General features: G+C 36.7%; 1 protein-coding gene across 2 annotated transcripts in view; it reads left to right on the forward strand.

The window, feature by feature from the left end:
* LOC120766490 overlaps positions 1–22158 on the forward strand; it is a 48116-nt gene that overhangs the window by 5095 nt on the left and 20863 nt on the right. The window contains exon 2 of one of the 2 annotated variants that reach the window (XM_040092041.1): positions 17090–18698. In XM_040092041.1, coding sequence (XP_039947975.1) covers positions 17213–18698 — 1486 coding nt within the window. In that variant the 5' untranslated portion in view covers positions 17090–17212. Of the gene's footprint in view, positions 1–17089; positions 18699–22158 lie in introns of those variants that run through there. The other variant, XM_040092042.1, reaches the window with a different exon arrangement.

Below are 22158 nucleotides of genomic sequence, written 5' to 3' on the forward strand. Positions count from 1 at the left end.
TGTTTCTTTTACGACAGACCTTGTATGTATGTTCATATGTAGAAGCAGTAGACAGTGGCAAGCGAAAACTTCATCGCATACGCATAAATTGCACATAGTGATATTAGCCGCAGGGTTGCATTTAAATGACTACCATATTTTGCTGTCATATAACAAATAAAAACTTCGCATTTTCTGCAACTGAAATAGAAACTATTTACACATTACTCCCAAAACAGCGGCGCACGTGCACAACAAAGAAATGTTTACGAGAAGATGTCGGCCGTGCACAGGCGGCCATAGTTCAAGTTCAACGCGCACCAACAAGCACGCGGCAGAAGTGTGTCAGTGTCAAGGAGATGGCAGATATACAATTTGAGCTACAGAAATGCGATAAAATCGCGAAGTGCAAAGCAATGCCGAACAGGAGATATGAGTCAATAACAATAACAACATAAATACACTGAAATTTTGAAAGCGTTTTTCAGTTTTTCAACGCCACAGTAGCTTTGCTTTCAACAAATTCACACATTTACCGTTAGCGGCAGCCAGTTGCATCATGTCAGGCCACTCAACTGAGATATAACGGCATTTTGCCCATTAGCTGCCAAGCAAGGCGTTTATTCGCTTATTTATTTACATTTGCGTGTTTATGTTTTTGTTGTTGTAACTTTGGCGCTGCGTATTTTACTTATTTGTGAGCCATGTGGCAATAAAACGATTGGAACTAACTGACTTAAAGAATTTTCATGCTTGTTAAAATTTTGTGAAAAATAAAAACAGGAAAACGGAAGAATAAAATGATGAAAGTGGAAATGAAATGTACACAAAAGCGCAAAGTTCGAGAAGTCAGCGGCAACGAACCGCTATTTGTTTGTAAATGTGGAATATGTAAATAAATATGAGCGTGTGTGTGTGACTGTATGTTGATGTGTATATGTGTGTGGTATTTGAAATTTCATTAGCGGCAAGTCGAGCGATAAGTAATTCACGAGCAAATGCTGCGGGACGAGCTGGCGGCGCGGCAAATCTTTAATCTAAACGCGCCGCCCACAACTTATTACAGACATACATACATACATATATGCCTACAGACATACAAAAGTGCTTGCTTATTTACCGTTGCTTTCTTCGCGGGGAGACTGAAATGTGTGTGGTTCATCCGATTCGCGAGCCGATCAATCAATTTGCGGCTGCACTTAATCAAATTGTTTATTTTCTTCTACATCGCAGCGTAATTGTTAACTTATTTCTGTTTATTATAAAATATATATATATTAATTTTAATTGGTAAGTGCCTTAAAATTCTTATAATATTTCACTAAAATCGTAAAATAGTTTTGTATGTTTTCTGTTTGATACGAAACAATTCAGCGTTACTTCGTTATTTTGATATAGTTGTGTATACTTTCAAAGTAAATTAAATTTTAATTGCTGGATGCAAAATTTCGGGTATGTTACATAAATAAATAAGGAGGAAATTTATATAATTTAAAGAAAACAAGTAAGGAAGCTCTAAGTTGTGACGAAACTGAGTTATAAACGCGCTATCACATATCTATTGATATATTTCAAGAATTCTCGTGAAATTCATAAGAAATATGGACTCGGCTACCAGTATTCCAAGCAATCGAACTAATCGTTTGACTATGTGTATGTTTATACATGTCTTTTAAGGTATACAAGGAGTGTTCCAAAGTAAACAGGACTTAAAAAACAGACAGAACAAATGGAAAAATCAATTAATTTTATTCGAAGTAGTCTCCTTCTGCTTCAATATAGGCTTTTTGCACGGTCAAAAAGCATGTCCAATGAGTGTTTTAGTTCGTTGGCCGGTATGGCCGCCAGTATTCCGATGCCTCTACCTTTGCATAACGCTTTCCTTTCATGGGCAAATGCGAAACGGAAGAAGTTGTTCGGTGCCATATCAGGTCACTACGGGGAGTGGTTAATGGTTAAAATGTGGTTTTTAGTCAAATAATCGGTCACAAGCGTCCTTCGCATCTTGAATTCTGAGCAATTTTTGGTCGTCAGTCAATTTGTGCGGAACAAACCGTGCACACACATTTCGTAAGCCCAAATTTTCAGCCAAAATGCGATAAATCGTTATTTTGGTGATGTTCAATGTCATTGCCATGAATTTCAATGATGATTTCGGCTGATTTTTGATGAATTCACGCACAGTTTCGATGAAATTTCCGGTGATCACGGATTTTGATTTTTGAAAACGTTGAATCCACTCGCGCACTCTGCTATGAGGTAGGCAATCGCCATAAACTTGTTTCATCAATTGAAAAGCTTCGATAAAAGTTTTACCAATTTTAAGACAAAATCTAATGTTTTCTCTTTGTTCGAAGCTCATTTTCGCACCGATAACACAAACACAAATATACTGACACTTAAAACGAAATAATTTCACTTCCAATCGATGAAATGTCACGAAATTCACTGGACAACCGATAAAGATAGCATATTCTAACGCACTGGTCGACATAAAGATGGCGCCACCAGTGGGCGATAGATTCAAAAAGTCCTGTTTACTTTGGAACGCACCTTGTACTTTATAAGGTTAAATTCATTGCCAGTATTGTCCTCTAACAGGAAATGATAAGCAATTTTCAGCCAGACCGATATTTTAACCTGACAAAAAATTAAAAGATATCCTTAACGGTATTTTTATATCATATGTATACAGGATATACGTAAGTTGCCTTTTTTATTTCGGGGTTTAAAAATTCTAATGTTGCAATCTAACAACTCACAACTTTATCGCAAAGTTTGACATTTTTGATGGTATGCCTAATCAGAACATTTTGACATACAAGCGCTATTTGTGACGATTACAGTTATTTAAAATATTCATAGCGGCCAAAATATGGATTTGAATCGCGAACATTTTCGAAGGATAATTTTTTACAACTTACGACATTTTTTACCCCAAAAAGAGCGCATTGATGAGCTTAATTCAATTTTTGGCGATAAAGCTTCATCAAGGATAAGTGCTTATCAAAGGTATAGTGAATTAAATCGAGGTCTTAGACACTTGAAAACGAATTTTGGGAAGGTTGTGCGAAATCATTTGCTGTTGCGGAAACTTTAGATACTGTGCGCTAACCGATATTGCAAAATCGTCATGTAGCCGACCGTGAGATTGAGATTACACTCAGCAGACATTTAATAATACATGACCTTTTTACTGTAAAAAACAATTTTCTGTGTGTATTCTCAAATAGATGTGAATTAAGAAAATAAAATAAAAAAATCGATTTTATGAAAATTCTAACTGTATATAACCCCTTAAAATAACCTTTAGTGACCTTTTGATTTTTTTGTTAAATTTGAGACCATGAATTCTGTGAGTAAAAATTTTCTCATTTAATATTTTCATTTATAATTTTTTTATTTAAAACCTAATTTATGTATAAATTTTTAATTGCATTAGCAATTGCTTAATGCAGCAGAATATTTGATAGAAAATGTGCATTTGCAAATGCGTATTAGTTTTTCAGACATTTACATAATGCCATGCAAGTTGCGGCTATATTCAAAACAGACAAAATATTTACAATAACAACTCAAGTTCGTAAAATAAACATTTATGTCAACTTCACTTGATTTGATGATCGGTAGCATTGAAGTGTCAACAATTTTAAACAAAAAAGTCCCCAGCATCCTCAGCTGCGTGTCATAGTAAACAGGGTTCCATGATATCAATGTAAAAAGTTATTTACTTTTTTAGACAATATTAGAATTAGTATGAGGGGTGAAAAAAAAATTAGTTTCATAGGAAATAGTACTGCTATTATTTGTTATATTTATTTAAGAAACGAAAATCTGAGTTTCTGAAAAAATGTAATTCATAAAAAAACATTTCTTGTTATTTTTGCTAAAAGTTTTTTAGTAAATAAACTTCTTTAAAAAAAATAAAATTTGATTGAATTGAGAAATTCAAATTTCACTTTGCTGCGACCCTGTTTAGATGCATAAGCACTTATGCATATTATAAGCTAACCTCAAAATTTGCACACATTTTACTTATTTTTACACACCAACAACAACAACGTGAGGCATTTCTGTTTTAAATCATTTGGTTTTCTTTTAAATTAAAGCATACAAATATGTTTACATACAAAATGACAAGAAAACCTGTAAAAATACACGGATAACCGCAAATACCTGACATGCTGTTGACCACACAAATGCATCACTGCCAATTATTTTTTGTCAAACTCACCACAGCAATGCCAAACAGCTGCAGCGGCGTTAATGCGCGTGTTATTTCAATATTTTATTTTTATTTGCCGACAAATGACATCGATATTATCGCTGCTTGGTGGTTAGCATTGGCCACAGCGGTTTCTCATTGTTGCTATAAACAATATATGCATATCCATATGCCATATATTCCAAATAAACATGCTTTTCAATATCAACAAATTAGCATGAGTAATGGAAAATGGAAAGACGGTGGCTTTCTTTAAAGATCAAATAATTAAATCCACTCAATCAAAGCGTCCTTAAACGTAAACAACTAACCACCGTTATCATGTCATATTCGCAGTTGTGCACCCAGAAGGTAATTTTCTTATCTTACATGACATCGTTCATTTTCGTTTCGAATCTAGTGCGTGTTCTGTACTCCATACATTTTCCAAAAGTTTTGACGAGATTTCCGTTGATTTCATGGACTACAGAGTTCATATATCAATCACTGGTAAGAAAAATTGAAAAGTTCCCGTTGTTGTTTTTATTCAACATAGTTGCCTTCACGGGCGATTATAGTGAGTTCCCAACTCTTCGATAATACTTTTTTGTAGTACGATTTGTTCTTGCTTCCAAATAGGCCTCAGTTTTGGCGATCACCTCTTCATTTGGATGACTGCCGATTAGACTTCGAAGTGAAGTGACAGGGCCACATTTCACATATTAACGCAAAAATTTGGGTCATTTAATAATATTTAACTGTTATAACTTTCTGTTGCATTTATTTTGCACAATATTGTTCTTTGATGAAGAATTTAAATTCAACTAACGCGTGTGCCTCTATTTAATAAAATTCCAAAAATAGCAACAAACACTTTGGTAAATATTTAAAAACTCTCAGTAACCTAAATAACTGTACAAACTTAAAAATAGCTTTTTTAACGGAACAAGCCGAAAAAATCCCTTTCATTAATAAGAAAAGTTAAACTTAAAACAAACATAACTTTAAGCTACACCATTCGACCTGATTGGATAAGAACGGGCATAAGATTGTGTAGCCATGGACACGAGCACAGCACATGTACACATACACAAACGTGTATGGTAGCATAAAAAATACAAGAGTACGGGCTTCTCAAGATTTTCAAGTGAATTAAGAAATTGCAGACAAGCAAACGAACTAAGTGGCTCAGTCGATCGCCAATAAAGAAGTGGGCGATTTTGTTGCTGCTTGCTGTTGTTGTGCTTATGCGGTTGTAATATTGTTGCTGAAGTTGTTACGCTTTCAGCTTTTCGTCTCTTCTTTAAGCAGCTGTTTCAGTTGTTTAGAACTTTGTTTTCTTTTTTATACTCTTGCTACAGAGTGTAATCATTTTGTTCACCTAATGGTTGTTTGTTTCACCTACCAAGCAAGGAAGGACTAAGTTCGGGTGTATCCGAACATTTTATACACTTGCAACACACAATAATCAAAGTCGCGTAAATAGCATCAGATGTTGGCAGAATTTTATATTAAGAAATGTAGCCAAAGAGTTTAGCATCACAAGAGTTTAGGACACAATTGTTCGACGAAATCGTGAATGGATTACCATTACCATCCCTTAATCTTAGTACTATATCTTAATTGCGTCAGCGAATACAAATCTTCCCGAAATGAGATATATTTGATATACTACAAGGATCGCTCCATAGTAAACAGGACAAATGGTTTTTTCGGCAAAATCAATTTATTTTATTCAAAATAGTCTCCTTCTGCTTCAATATAGGCTTTTTGCACGGTCCAAAAGCATGTCCAACGAGTGTTTTAGCTTGTTGGCCGGTATGGCCGCCAGTATGCCGGTGCAAGCCTTTTGAATGGCCTCTACGTCCGCATAACGCTTTCCTTTCATGGGCAAATGCATTTTTCAGAAAAGCAAGAAGTCGCACGGTGCCATATCAGGTGAATACGGGGAGTGGTTAATGGTTAAAATGTGTTTTTAGTCCTTTAATGATGTCCTTCGTATGTACGATTCTGAGCTGTTTTTGGTCGTCAGTCAATTTGTGCCGAACAAATCGTGCACACACCTTTCGTAAGCCCAAATGTGTGGTCAAAATGCAATAAATCGATGTTTCGGAGATGTTCAATTCCATTTCCATGAATTTCAATGATGATTTCGGCTGATTTTTGATTAATTAACGAACAGTTTCGGTAGAATTTCCGGTGATCACGGATTTCGATTGGCCCACCTGTTGATCGTAATTTATGTCCTCACGACCACTTTGAAAACGTTGAAACCACTCGTGCACTCTGCTACGGGCTAGGCAAACATCGTCATAAACTTATTTCATCAATTGAAACGTGATTGGTAAATGTTTTAACAATTTTGAAACAAAATTTAATGTTGGCTTTTTGTTCGAAGCTCATTTTCGCACCGATAACACAAACATACTTACACTTAAAACGCAATAACTTCACTTCCAAACAATGAAATGTCATGAAATTCTCACTGAACGATCGATAAAGATAGCAGATTCTAACTAGATGGCGCCACCAGGGGGCGCTAGATTCAAAAAGTCCTGTTTACTTGGGAATACACCTTGTATATGTGCCTCCGAACCTTTCGTATCCTTACTTGTCCAATTCATAATTGGTTTACTTCGTACATACTATATATCACCACTTTATAGAGCTCAAATGTTTTCAGCTAAATGGCAATTGTAGAAAAAGTAAGCGACAATTAGTCGTCATACTGCAATTTATTTACGATTATGACATTTCACGTGATAACGCTGAGAGCCATTTCCAATTCTAGCTTGAACATTTATTTCAGAAATGTGGATAATCGACTAACATACAAAAACTTGTCTGCATGCATTTTTTTCATATCCAACATATCAGTTTTTTTGTTGGATTTTTGTCTTTATTACGCTAAGCTTTTAATTGAAATGTGTTTTTCAAAATGAAATGAATGAAACAGTTGAGTTCACACGCGGTGTATGGTTGCAACTGTGTGAAGACAAAACAACGAGTAATATGTATTTACAAATGTGTGCTGTTCTCGACACTTACATGCGAGTATATTCCAATATGTCTGAACAAAGAATAAAGTAATTTTCCGGCCGCAAAACAATGCATTTGTTTGAAAGACAGCTGTTTTTCTGTGCAGTGTCGATGTCACATAAACCAATTCTGTTCGGTTGGTTGGAACGACAAAAAACGAGAATTTTTTTGTAGCCTGACCAGGGCACATAATTAAGCCGCGATGTTTGTAATATAAAATATATATCTAAGTGATCTGCATAACTGTACGCGAACTAGTCCAGTTCTTAAGATATCGATGAAATTTTGCACACAGTATTTTCTTCTCAGGAAGCTGGTCAATTCTTGGAACCATCGATATTGGACTGCTCTGGAAGGAGTCATGGAAAACTATATCATGAAACGAGATATCTTCACGAAATTTAGGGTCATAGTATCAGGCAATAACGCAATCTCCGACGAAATGGTTCAGATCAGATCACTAAAGCATATACCTGACATATAAACCCAACGATCGGAATCAAGTTCTTGTAGAGACTTTTTTTGGATCTGTGAAGAATATTATGGCTTTGGTGCAACTGAAGTTAACGGTTTTTCTTATTTTATATAAAAATACAGTGCTTTAAGTAAGAAAAAAATGGTAAAAGTATGCCGGATTATGTCAAGAAGGCAATATTATGAACTAATAATTTTTGAGGAAAAATAGAAAAAATCGCGATCGTCACAATGCGTTTTTGAGAGGATCAAAGTCTATAATTTTCGAAAATCTCCTATTCGCCGAAATTGGAGTTTCTTTTGAGTTTCAACAATGAATAATGCCGTAGTGCCGGCGGTGGGCTTCTTACCAAAAATGTTTAACAAAATGTGTTGAGCCGGTATGTTATCTTTCTGGTATATTTCCAATACTCTCCCCGAATAAATTGCACCATATTCTTAACCCTAAGCGGAAAATATAAATTATGGCTGAAGTCGAGCTTTGTAAAGATATTCAAAAGATTTCGAACGTTTCTCGGGTCATGGCCTTTGCATTGGTATTTCGAAAAAATGCATAATCCAGCACATGTCTTTATTTTGATGTGAATAGGTTAGCTAATCAACGCTCGCAGCATCACTTCGAGTGAGGTCCACTTTTTGAGCGCAATAAAGTACGCACATCTCTGGTGACTAATTAAAGCTCCACGCGGTATTTGCAAACGCGCCTTTAAATCAAATCCAAACAACTGAATTAAAGGAGAAACATTGTTGTCATTGTTTACGGTTGACAAACAAGGTGTGATGTTCAATCAGACCCCAACCTTTATTAAATTACGAGTTCACATTCAACAGGAAATACATGAAAAGCAGATACGCCTGATTACCGTACAAGTTTGTAATCAAATTCGATTATGTGAAGCAAACTTAATTAGTGTCTGTGTAGTTGAAATGCATTTAATGAAATTTAACAGCTTTGCAAATACTGTTAAACAGACTTAATTTTCTCAACACAGAACGAAATTCTTTGGAAACGAGGTGGCTCCTAACATGCTCACTACTCTATTCTTACTGGTTATGGAATCAGAAGTGCAAAAAATGCTGCCGAGAAATTGCAAACTGTTATGTTTTTCACAAAGTTTTGAAAAAATGAAGTGAGTGTGCGTTGCCACTTATTAATTGCATATCAACGAACTGGCAATCCATTGACGGCACTTGATTGAACTTTTCGTTTGCATATGTGTACAAGACATCTACACACACATGGCTATTTCTAAAAGGAAAGTTCGATTAGATTTCCGTTTTTCCAAATAATCTTTGTCATGGACAGCTTTTCAAGCTTGACTAATTACAGGTCAACTCAGAATACTGAAGAAATTGTTTATTAAATCATCTTGAGAGTAAGTTATCTCTATTTCAAGAGAGATTTATTTTCCTTTTAAGTAACTGAGGGATATAACTGTTTCTATAAGTAAATGCAGACTGAAGCTGGAGGTCGAATAACGTCTCTGCTCTTCTCTAGACAGATTAAAAAGTATCAATTCATTCCACTTTCACTTCAAGAAGATGGAATATATGAAGGAACTAATCTAGTTTTTGCTAATAAAAACTCTGATAGAAAATGACCCAGGCTACTAAACCTCTAGCGATATAATAAAACAGAAAAATGCTTAAGCACTAGAAACACTTAAAAAGTTTAAACCTCACAACGTCAAGACACAATCAAGAAGGTATAAAAAAATACATATTTTATGCATCTTTACTAATGTAACGCAATAGCATGTATTCACTGGAGCTCCTCAGAGATCAAGGATCAGCCTAAATCGTGGACAACACCTGCTCGTGAGAAGACAAACGCTGACATATCGGCCAGAAAATTAATGACCACCGTTTTCTGAACTACTTAGAGAAACCCAACCCAGAGAGCTTTGTGCTCATGCTCTTCTTCTTCCTTACTTCCAAAGGCAAGTTTCGGTATTTGGCGCCAATTACAGATGCCAAGTGCAGCCAAGTTCTTGCCCACCTGATCTCTCCAACAGTGTGGAGATCTTCCGCTTCCTCTTCTTCCACTGGCGGGTACTGAAACAAAAACCTTCAAAGCCGTAGTGTTCTCTTCCACCCGAACAACATACCTAGCCAGCCCAGCCGCTGTCTCTTGATTCGCTGAACTATGTCAATGTCGTCATATGTTTCCTACAGTATATCGTTCCATAGACTGCGGTACTCACCATTGCCAATGCGCAAAGGACCATAAATCTTCCGCAAAACTTTTCTATCGAACACTCTAGAGGCCGACTCATCATATAATGTCATTGTCCTTGCCTAGGCACCACTAGCATCACGGGAATGTTGAGAGACTTTTATTGTTTGGTCATTTTTGTCTTAAACAGTTTGGTCTTTGTTCGTCAGGAGAGGACCTTACCTTACATTTCAATTGCCTACTCAGTCCAACATAGCACCTCTTAGCGGCCGAATTTCAGACAAAAAGATCACATTTGGCGAAGATAAAAATGCTCTTTCCTTTGGGGCCACTGTCAAATTGGATGAATTAAGCTACGAAGTTCTGACCTGGCAAAAAGTTCGCAAACAACGGTTTAATCGCAACGACAAAACTAGTTTACATACAGACGTATAGGCTCCATATTGATTTTTACTCATTCAGTCTTTACTCGTTTTGACTACCATACCGAGCCAGAGGTTAACTCGCAGGAAATAATTGTAATGGATGACTTTAGTATTATTAGTTTATTATTTCATTTCTTATAATGATGGAAGAATTGTCCGAGAGTCTCGAGTTTTAGCTGAATATTCGCCTTAACGGGTCGGAGTCGAATTAGCGATGATGCCAGTAGCTTAGGAACGCAATATAATGACTTTTGTAAAAGCTGTCAAGTAGAAGGGGAGGCGGTTCTAAAATATCTTCTATACGAATGCAGAGCTCTATATTGGAAAATAATCACAACCAACGGTCGAGGTTTTCTTGACGACGTCTCGGAGGTTGCACACATACAACTTTTCGTACTGATGAAGTTCATCAGAAGCACGTGGTGTTTCACAGAAGAGGCAAAAGAGTGAGGGAACTTTAGTTCCGGTGATATCACAATGGGCCTCCTAAAGGCCAAAGTGCGTCGTCAGACAGCCACTTTATGTACCTAACTAATACGGCATATTTCAATCAAATATGAACGATTGTTCGTCTTAATATTTAACGTCTTGCGGTGAAGTTTATAGGCTTGTCAAAACTAAGGATAAATTGTGATCCAATTTACTTCTAACTTCTGGAACACGAAGAAATAAGAAGAAAACATTTGGTAATAGATGATGAAATCCACTTTTCATTTTCCTACGTGTTCAGCTGAATTTCAAATTTAACACAATAGGCATTTTATGGCACTCTTTGCTTTAATGCTGTTATCGGCCAGGAGCTGAATTCAAATCATCATTCAATAGCTTTGAAGTTGTTATTTCGTTTTAAATATAGGCACGTGCATAACAGTCAGACTTATATACCTTTCAAAACATTTTCCACGCCATTTTATGAATTCAGAGTTATTTATAACTGAAACATTAGAATTTGCGGGAAAAAACGGCATCGTCGGACTTCAAAGCCACATTCAGCACTCAAATAGCAAAAGCGAAAAGATGTGAGAACAATGAATATGCAGTAGTAGAATTGTGTTCGCTTCGACTTTTGATGGCAAAAGTTAAATATTGAAATTGGAGCTTTTAAATAACTTGAAAAAGGTTTGCTTTCTCAATTCAAATACGCGACTAAGTTACTTAAATTCCGTCTACATTTAATATTTGTAAATATGTTATAGAAATACATGTAGAAGATTTCGTGAATTCCAACGGTGATAGCATAGCAATAAAGTTTTCTTTTCGATCTCTGACTTTCCTCTCGAAGTTGCCGACCAATAAATTATGGAGGTCCGATTATCGGTGACCTTTATGTAGTCGCGTTAACAGTAAATCGGCTTATAATCAAAGGTAACTGATTCTCAGGTTTCCAATATGACCAACTCTTCATAACATAGCTGCCATGGAAAATCAGTTTTCCATAACTGCTCGTAGTTACATTGATCAGTCCATGCATGAACAAAAATATCAAGTTCGATAAAAAACGACACCAATCAACTTCTTTCTAAGCAGAGAAAAGTTCAAGGTCCAAACTAGGAAGTTAAATATGCTCAGTTGAGTGTCCGAACATGCTCTTACAGAAGGCAAAATACATACATTAACTTAAGGGAAAGAGCGACCTGTTCGAGCTTCTACGTCACTTTTGATACCAAGATGTTGATAGTGATCAAACTTTACCACCATTACCTCAGTAGGTGGTCAGTATCTCGTTGATTGAAGTAAAAATATGGCAACTGGTAGAGTACTGACAGAGAGTTAAAGAGTTAATGAAAAGCAATAAATTCCACGCTTCCGTTAAGCCTGAAGGAGGAGTGAAAACAAATATGTACTGTTATCTGTTACACGTGTATTTTTTTTTTTCTTAAAAATCCGGTAGCACCATTTGGTGGTTAAACAAGATGAATAAAACGAACAAACAGCTGGCACCAGATACCTGCAGTCCATATGAAATAACATCTCTAAATCCACACATGTAACTATTTTGTTGCCACTCATACGAGTACACAAACACATGCAATTGAATTGAATATTAAATTTCCATTATTACAAAGCAATGTGCACCAAAGGTACGAGCTGAACCGACAAAGCAGCCAAATTCGTAGTACTCAAAGCCGCAAATGTGCACAACTACAAGCCGTTCAAGCCGTTACACAGCCGTTGACATGCCAAGATTTCAGCTGGCTGGTGAAGTGAGCATCGAAGCCGCACCGAATGTGTGGACTGTAAGACGATGTAGCAGAGCTAAGTCCAGGTTTAGCCGCAAATAAGGAACATTATTTAATCGCCCTAATGCCGGTGGAAGAGTTTCGCATTTCAGACATTACTAACCGCATGTGAACAAGAATGTATGTAATGTGTTAGCGCAAGTGTACATATATACTTATGGATGTATACTATATGTGTGGTTGTTTATAGCTTTGGATAACAATAGTACCTGTTGGTTAGCGGTCTGACGTATTCGTGTCTGGTGTGCTCAAATAAGCCAGAAATGCTAGACGACATTTAGAGTGTTGGCCACATGCCCACATAAAAAACTGAGCGAGAAAATTACGCTTTCGAAACCAGTTCAGGAAAAAAGTAAAATTTTTTGGATCAACAAATAAATACTTCCACGGCACCTCTCTCCCCTTGTCTGCATCGTCAGAGATTTGTTCTCATCGTGTTTTGATAGTTATTCAAAATTTTACAGTTGTCGGGTACCCCGATATATATTATATAATATTATATATATTATATATATTATCTATTTATTCTGAAATAAAGAACTTTACATTAGTTGAAACTATTCAACACAGGCATCAAACCGAACCAAATTCTTCCAAATAATATTTCAAATACTGTCTGCGTTTACCTTTTGTTTGCTTCATTTTATTTCAGAATTGCCATTACTTATAATTCCATGTCTAACTGAGTCTTTAAACCACTGAGTTCGGCAGTAACTGCTGGAGTTCTTAGCTCCTCTTTGCTTTAAGCACATCACTTTATTACATTTCTTATTCTAGGCTTTATTCTTAAGTCGAAGTAGTGGTAACCAATTGTGAGCTGAGGACCGTGAGTTCCCTCACTTTAGTCGTTAAATTAGTATTTTGCTTTAAAAAGGGCTCCGCCTCTGCGTTTTTTTTTCGATAATTTTCTTGAAATCTGATTAAAATGAAATACGTCTCTTTGATATCTTTAGAGTAGGAGGTATCTCTATCAACGCCAATGTACAGTTATACAAAATAATTATGTGGATTTCCTAGATGATTTTATTCAGTTTCTTTCGGACCACTCGGAGTACTTGTCTCCGATGTCCATTTGCCTTGAACGCATTTTACTAAATCTCCGCTTGCGTTGCACCGCTTATCGCATAGCTCTGATAATACCGTCAATTCGTAGGAACTAGAAGTAGTTTCAGCACAGACTACATACATTTGTATTCTGTAGAAACTGTATTGCTATGTGGTTAAACGTGTGTATTTATGTTCGTAAATGTCTCATATTTCTTATTAAATATAATACTTCACTTGGATGGTGTAGACAAAGCAAAATGTTTTTATGTACAAAGATATACATTTATGTATATTTGTATGTACTATATATGTAGATTTATTCGTAAACTTTGATTATGTAGAGAAAATTGTTGTTGTAGAAAAAATATCAAATTTGATTGGCATTACAATTAGAAGTGGCTGTTGAGAGTCGTGTTTGAAGTGCTGCTGATGCTGATGCTGACGCTGTTGCTGATGTGAAGTTTATTGTTTTAGGTGCCAGTGGCAGCAACGTCTGCCGCCCTCGTCGCAAGTATGTATGTATGTACGAGCACCGACTTCCTTTCCTACAAAACGCTCCATATATGGTCAGCTAAGCACACCAAATACCAATTAAGTCTGCTTTATAAGTGCATAAGTTTGATTCGAATATTCTTGAGATATTTCAGTTTATATATTTAAATGTGTTTTGCGAACATTTATCTACCTATATTTATGTATAAATATTAATAAATATGAAAATGTTTGCTATAATTGAAGCCGCTGTTACTAATAATAAATATCTTATACCCGATGGTAGTTCTTGCACTAGGGTATTCATTTGAATTTGAATCTTAACAGAGCTCGAAAAACGAGGGATTGGAATAAAGAAGATTTTAGAATTCACCTTATGTCTAGTAAGCTTCTTATATTGTTTCATAGCTAGAAAACATGTCTGGTATAATTTTTAGACTCGACGCACATGAAAATTCCAAAAACGTAAAAATAGGCTTTCTATTATATGGGTTTACCAAAACCCATACGCTGAGTATGTACATATCTACTGCCTGTCTTCGGTCCAAATCAGTCTAACCTTACTATAATTAACCATGAATTGAATTATTTTATACCACTTCCTTCCTTGTTTGCTGCGAATATATCGGAAACTATTATGAAATAACCTTGCAGTACTACTCCAGGTCCTCGAAAGTGGTTTTGTTTGTAATAGGTTCCAAACATAGTCATTCAAGTTTACTTTGGACAAGCAAAACAACCGATAGCAAATACTATGCTGGTCTATTGAACAAGTTCGCTAGAATGAGCTATTTTTGAAATCTACAATAGAATAGAAAAATTGGGATTATTTGCATAAGTTTAGGTTTATAAAGCATTCCATGGGTTGCCACTGTGGAATAATACCTTAAATCCGTTGTTCCAAGGTTTAAATACCGGTCTTGATTAAAATTCATCTCAGTTAGTAAAAGACTGCTCTCAAATATTTCTCAACCAAACTACATATATAAAAAATTTCAAAAAGCTTCGCATATAGCATAAAAGAAGACAAGAACTTTAAGTAAAAGCGACCGAATTATGCCTAAGACAATATTTTTAATGGTGAAATACAAGTAGATAATCCCACCAATAACAGTACATATACTCAATATACAAATCCACATAATTCTAAAAAGTTTATTATGATGATCACTAATATGTCGGATTCGTCTGTCCCCTTAATAGCAGAATAAAATATGGGAAAGATCTATCTATGCAAAATCCAAACGGAAACGTTCAACAATTGTCAAATCGATTGGCCTTGGTGTACAGTCGAAAATTCAGTGGATTTATTCGTTCTAAATAAAACTGATAAGAAACTTCCTAATAACGGAATTAACAGTAATGTTTTCATAATAACGAACAACAATAATGAAGTACGTAACCTCACTTTCCAAACATCATGTGTATTATACGCCATAAATATTTATTACACTGATTCCGAGTATTATTTAATTCGGAGAGGAACATAAAAACCTTAATGGGATTTCCACATAATTTCTCGATGACGGCCTTCGATAATCACGCTTGTGTTTTTAGCATGAATAAATATAGATGAAAATTCCGTTCTGTCGTACATGAAATGAGTGGAGTTGCCATCTACCCACATTCACCGTCACAATCAATTCAAACTATTACAGGAGCACAAGTGTTATAGCTTCTTGATGATGCACACACATATATACATATGAACATAAGTAGGAATGCACGTAAGTAAAACATTTATGCATGCATGCACATATTTAATAAAATGCCATTGCCATATTGGCATTCAGCATGGCAATGCGAAAGCAGGCAAATGAAAGCATTAAAGGAGATATGAAAATGATAATTTCTTCTTGCTATAATGCAATCATTAAGTGCGCCCATAACTGCATATGCATATATTGTTCCCAGAAGTATTAATGCAGCAGCACTTAAGTGGGCGTATAGAAGAGGCTTTCAGTGACTCAGCATTCGAATAATACTGATATTATTTTAAGCTTGAGTTTCTCTGCTATTAGCTGCTACTAGCTTTCAATTTGAATGCATTATTAATCCAATTAAAATTTTGAAATTTGGTTGGTTTTACGGTTGGCCGTTAAGTTGTCACTAATAAAGTGTGTGCCACTTCGGAGTTCCCTATTTTTTTTTTTTGAGAAAAAACGCAGAAACTTCAAACTTAATGGGGAATGCTTATTAGCATTCGAGAAAACATTCTTTGACATTTATTTTTTAAAGAGTATTTCTTCGGCCCGGTTAGGCTCTGATAATCCATCCGTTGAGTCCAATTTTCGATGACTCATTCAAACATTTCAACTGTATGTTTTGCTCCAAGGCCCAAATTGAATCGAGATTGTCCGCATAGACTTTAGACTTTACATATCCTCACAGGAAAAAGTCTAACGGTGTGATATCACACAATCTTGGTGGCCAATCGACTCTCCACGATGTTCATGTACACTCTCAGCTACACCTGCTATATTTTCTGCACTACCTACTGGTCTATTCTTCCGAATACATATTAGCCAATTATGAATGAAGTCTCCGATGTTTCCTTTTGGCTGTTGCATATATCGCGGAAGGCAACCTCAAAAACCTATTAATCATACCGGAAAGACATAATAAACATTTGTGTTTGCGCACACGATCGTTTTGTTTGTTGAAAAATATTTTGAAAATTCATAAGCAATGTGTTCGAATACAAATGTGCGCAACTGCTATTAATTAAGACCCCTGTAGGAAATCTTTTAATGATTAGGTACAAATTCTTCTTGTTTCCTGGTTATTTCGACACGGTAACCTTAGTGTAAATGAGCTTATTTTATTTTCTTAAAAAGTGTACTAATTGACTATTGATTACAAGATGTCCTACTCTACTGCAAATACTTTAACCCAGTGTCTCCGCCCATGTCATATATTGTCTCCAAAAGCTTATTGTAAATTTCTACATTTAAAAGACTACTGATTCCATCTAATATATTCATATATTTCTTCAATTTTCTCAATTCTTTAGAGATTCACATCATAAGTCTTAAATATCTACGAAATGAATCATTCCACAACCAGGCTTCACATAGTGACAGTAAAACTGTGAGAGCTGACGTCCCATAACGCACTCGCACTGCTTTAGAATGAAATGGGTGTGCAACAAATTTTTGGTCATGGACCAAGAAGAACACTACAAACACCTACAACAACAAATGCGACTATCACACAGCCATATCGCTGTGGACTTGCAAATGCGCCACGGACGCAACTCTGGGAAGCCGACATCTGGTGTCAACCGCAAACCAATCTCAACGTCAACGGCAGCAAAGTGGGCGATAGCAGCGTCGGCACAACAACGTATGCGTTCACAACCAATACAACAGATGCGACCGCAAGTGAAGCTGACAACACTGAGCCAACAACACCAGCGACGGTATCAACGCTCCATCAGCCATACCGCTGTATGCTGGAGCAGTTCGATGCGGCAGTGCGGCGAGCGCGCTACAAATGTCAACCAATCACGAAGTACGCTGCAACGGGAGCCACTGAGGTGGCGCAAAATGACCTTGGTGAAGGATTTGCGGCGACAGTGGCCGAGGAATCGGAGTCTGGCAGTGTCATCAGTGCGGACGATGCCAATTGCGTAATAAATACTGAAGTGCTGGTGCAACAGCTGCGGCAACCGGTGGTCAATTTTAATTTGGCACTGGCGAAGCAACAGCCATTACAGGGTGATCATATTAGTCATTTAGTTGATAGTATTAATATTAGTGACACAGCAAATGCACAATGCAAAGCAGTACAAAGGCAATTGCTATACTGTGATGAGTCTGCGGCGGCGAATGGCATATTGGATGATGGCACACGATTAGCGCACACAGATGTCGCCATGGCGTCCACCACAGACAATGCAAATTTCGTTGCAAATGGTGGCAGTAGTAATGCTTCCATAGTAGATGATTTCATTTGTTACCTGCGCATACAATACGAGGACCTAACCGCACGGCTTGTGCCGTCACCCGCCAACCAAGCAACGCAAGCCACAGCTGCATTAGATGGTTTGCTGCAACACAATTTGACTGATAGCATAAATGCCGCTGAAATCGGTGAAAATCCACTGAGTAGCGCTTGGCAGCATTTCCTTAACAGCAGTCGCAGTAAATGGAATGCCGGCGATTTGTTGCCACAACTCGGCGCTCAGTTGGTCAACTCAACAGCTGTGCAAGCTAACTACAGTTGGCTGGCGGGCGCTTATGATGATGCGCTCTGGTCGTGGAATGTCTTTGATGAGCTCAGCAATGACAACGAGTCTGTGCCGGTTAGTGTTAGCAGCAGCAGCAGCAGCAGCGATGTTGGCAGCAGTTCACTGGCAACGCTGTGGGGACCCCGTAATCTCAGCAACGACTATGCGTTGAGTAATAAGCTAACGCGGCAACATGATTACGAGTGGATATTCCTTTGTGTCATATTCTTCATATTTGCGGGTGGTCTCGGCAATATTCTAGTCTGTTTGGCTGTGGCACGCGATAAAAAATTACAAAACGTCACCAACTACTTCCTCTTCTCGCTGGCGATAGCCGATCTGCTGGTCAGCCTGTTTGTGATGCCGCTGGGTGCGATACCAGCCTTTTTGGGTAAGTAAGCTTTGATAATTGTGAGTTTGTGCAAGTGAATTAATCTATTATTTCCATAACTTAAAGCTTTCCCAGGATATTTCGAAAACTGTCTCAACTGTAAAAACCACGCTCTATGCGAGTTATTCTTAAAGTGAGACTTTCCCAATCTTAGTGCATAGATGAAGTTAGTCTATAGCTATCATAAGCCGATAGGCACTTTACAGCGATACGAACTCGCATCCATTTTTCTTTGGACTTTTCCAGTGTTTTTGCTCAATATTTGTTCAATAATCGAATTTCGGGTTCTAAATGGTTTATAAGCACCACCAAGCCGTCAATTCTTCACAAGACTTATTCCATAATATCTTATTTTAAATATAAGGAAGGCTTATAGGTCGGTTCTTAGCGTAAGTGAGCCTTTAATTTTCCCAAGCATTCACAAATTGCCCGGAACTCAGTCAGTAGCCCATTGGCTCTCGAAGTTCTACAAGTTTTCAACAGGGCTGTTTGCGTTCAGGCTATCCCCGTATTTTCATTCTTCATTCACGCAGTTGGAAGATATATTTCGACCATGGTTTAAAGGTGCTATATTCATACCAGAAATTAGATCAACATTTCAAACTTGAGTCTGGTTACAAGAAATACACATTTATTTTCTTACTAGTCGGCATAAATCCGGAACCTTTATCGGATGTTTCGTGGCGCAGACTGAATTTTTGTACACTGAGACCTAAATTTCGTCTTAGTAACGCACAAAGTCTCCGGCAGTAAAATCACCAAAGATATTTATAATATCGTGACTTACTATTGAGCACCTGAAATGATAACTGAAACTTCGTCCTTCCATTCTGCCGGGAAACAGAGCACAGCCTAATGGAGCAGATTTATTATTATCTGCCGTAAGTGGTATTGAGTATACTGATGTAACGGAAATTACAAAAAAAAGCCAATGTCGCTTTGCATTACAGATACAGAATTCTGGCAAACAAGAGCTTCATAGCGCAAAACTTTCTCATTTTTTAATACTGGAGCTGTAGGAGTATCTAGGTACATGTGTTTTTCGTAGAACAGATTGTCACATTTTTTATTGCCCACCATAAATTCGAGTAAAAACGCAAAGGACATTTTCAAATTAAAACTTACACAACTGTCAATAGTCCGCTTACTCATTCTGTGGCTTTTAATTCTGCGTTTTTTCTTTCTTCTGAGCCACTAAAAGCATTCGATTTCGATTCCACTCTGAATTTTTTTTTCTATTTTCATACAAACCATTACAAATCTCTGACTGCATGACATAACAGCTTAAGTCGAGATAAGACTCAGTAGTGGCGTTGAAACACATTCTATCCCCACATGAAAACTGCATATTAATAATTCTTAAGCACTTCCAGGAGCAATTTAGAGTCAAAGGCATTAAGTTATGGGAGAATTTTCGTTAAAGTACGATTGTTACCGAACTTAAAGTTTGAATCGAAATTTCCGAAAATCTATTTAAGCTGTTTTCCCTTGCAACCGCTGGTATCGGATTTTTAAGTGTCCCTTTGGCTCCCAATACCTTTTTTGTTCGTAAAAATCTTTAACAAACAGTTTATCATTTATTTATTTTACTATAATCAATACGCTTAAAAGCAAGAAAATGAAAGTAAAAGTTGAAAACTAGTAAATTTGTTGGGGACAAGAAAGCCAAACGGCGATTGGGGCGCAAATTTTCTTTTGTTGTTTGTCTCCTTGTATATTTGTATGTTTGCGCCTTGAAGAGTTTTACTTACTTAAGTAGTCACAGTAAAAGTTTATCTAAAACACAACAAACAATGTGAATTTGCACTGAAGTGTTTCGGTCAAAGTTTCTATATAAGTATATTTAAGAGCAGTTTAACCTTAATTTTGCTTGGAAATACACTCACATACACAATAAGTTAAGCAAACAACAACAAATAGATGTGTATATAAAACTCGGTGTTGGTATCTTGTCTGGGCAGACAAACTGGCTAGCTTTCGAAACACATGTTGTTTCTTTAATTTTCACATGCCAAAGAGAGATTTTGGCATTACTTCGCGCCTTAATAATATTTGTATCCTAAATGTGAAGGTTGGCAGGTAAGGAAATACACCTAAAAGCACTTATATAAACAACTTTGCAGCTTAATTCAAGGTTTTTGATGGCGGCATTTACTTTACGATTGCAAGTTTTCGGTTCCAGAGCATAGAATGGTACTTCCTTTAATTAACAAAAATAAAATTAACTTCGTTAGAACAAAAGAACACAAAGAAAACGGTGATCTCATCGCCAATAATATTCTAGCTCAGTTCTCAAGAAAAATCTGGCGTCACAATGACAACTTTCGTGAAGGTCAATATTGATACAGTTCATTCATCAATTTTTTAAAGCTAAACATGATTGAATTGCTGTTCTCACTTCACCGCTATCAGATATTTCAGAGTATCCAACAACTGCGTGAAAAGTAGAAAGCTCCATCAATCGACCACATCCATTGATCAGAGCAAAACAACAACACTGCTGCCAAAAGAAGTATTCGATCTATATATTCTATTCGATTCTTTCTTTAAAATGTATCGATCTGCATTGGCTAGCCTCATCGTCATGCCTAACTGCGGAGAATTCCCCTCCTAAAAGTTAAAAGTTATACATTATTTCCATCATAAGTGACACTCCGCGAAGAAAAGGACTTTGAGTTACAAGAACAAAATTATATAGTCGACCCCCCCAAAATCCTACTCAGGATACGCCCCTGCTATCTCAGAGGATTAACATCACCTACAACAGCAACTCCTATACATAATCCCACACTTATTCATTCATGTCTATCTTCATTCGGTGTCAAATGCAATACCTTCCTAACCAAACGCCACCGATTCTGAATGAAGGAAAGAGTGAAGAACCTGTTGAAGCATATAGTAGGGCTACACATAATATCCGTCGTCGTGAATAACTTTCAGTGAGGAACGTCACATTTACACTTCACCATAAGCATCACAGATAGAAAATCGGTAACGTAATCCGATGCCCTATGTGAGAAGAGTATTCGGGTACTTTAACCATTTTGACAACCACAAACTAACATAGTAGAAGGTTTTAAATAAATATAGCATTTCTCTTGAGTATCTGGAAAATATACGAACAAACCATTGCTGAAAAGCAACATTTTATCAAAAATCACCACTGACTTATCAAACAAGCCTCGTTCATGCGAAAATCGAATCAAAACGCATTGAAGCGTATCAATGAAAAATTTATATAACCACTTACTCAATCGCTATTGGCATTGAAAAATGATATTCATATAATATTTTCACTGTGTTTATTCTAAAGATGATTTTTGCAAACACACAGTACCGTTACACCAGCAGCACAGCGCAGTAATATTATCGCAATTCGAGAAGAGCAAACATTGGTGGATGCCATGTATGCCATTTTACTGGCGGTTGGCCAAATAAAATAGTCGAAATTTGCGGTGCT

The sequence above is a fragment of the Bactrocera tryoni genome, chromosome 1 (genome assembly GCF_016617805.1).
Source record: "Bactrocera tryoni isolate S06 chromosome 1, CSIRO_BtryS06_freeze2, whole genome shotgun sequence".
In the NCBI taxonomy this organism is placed as follows: Eukaryota; Metazoa; Arthropoda; class Insecta; order Diptera; family Tephritidae; genus Bactrocera; species Bactrocera tryoni.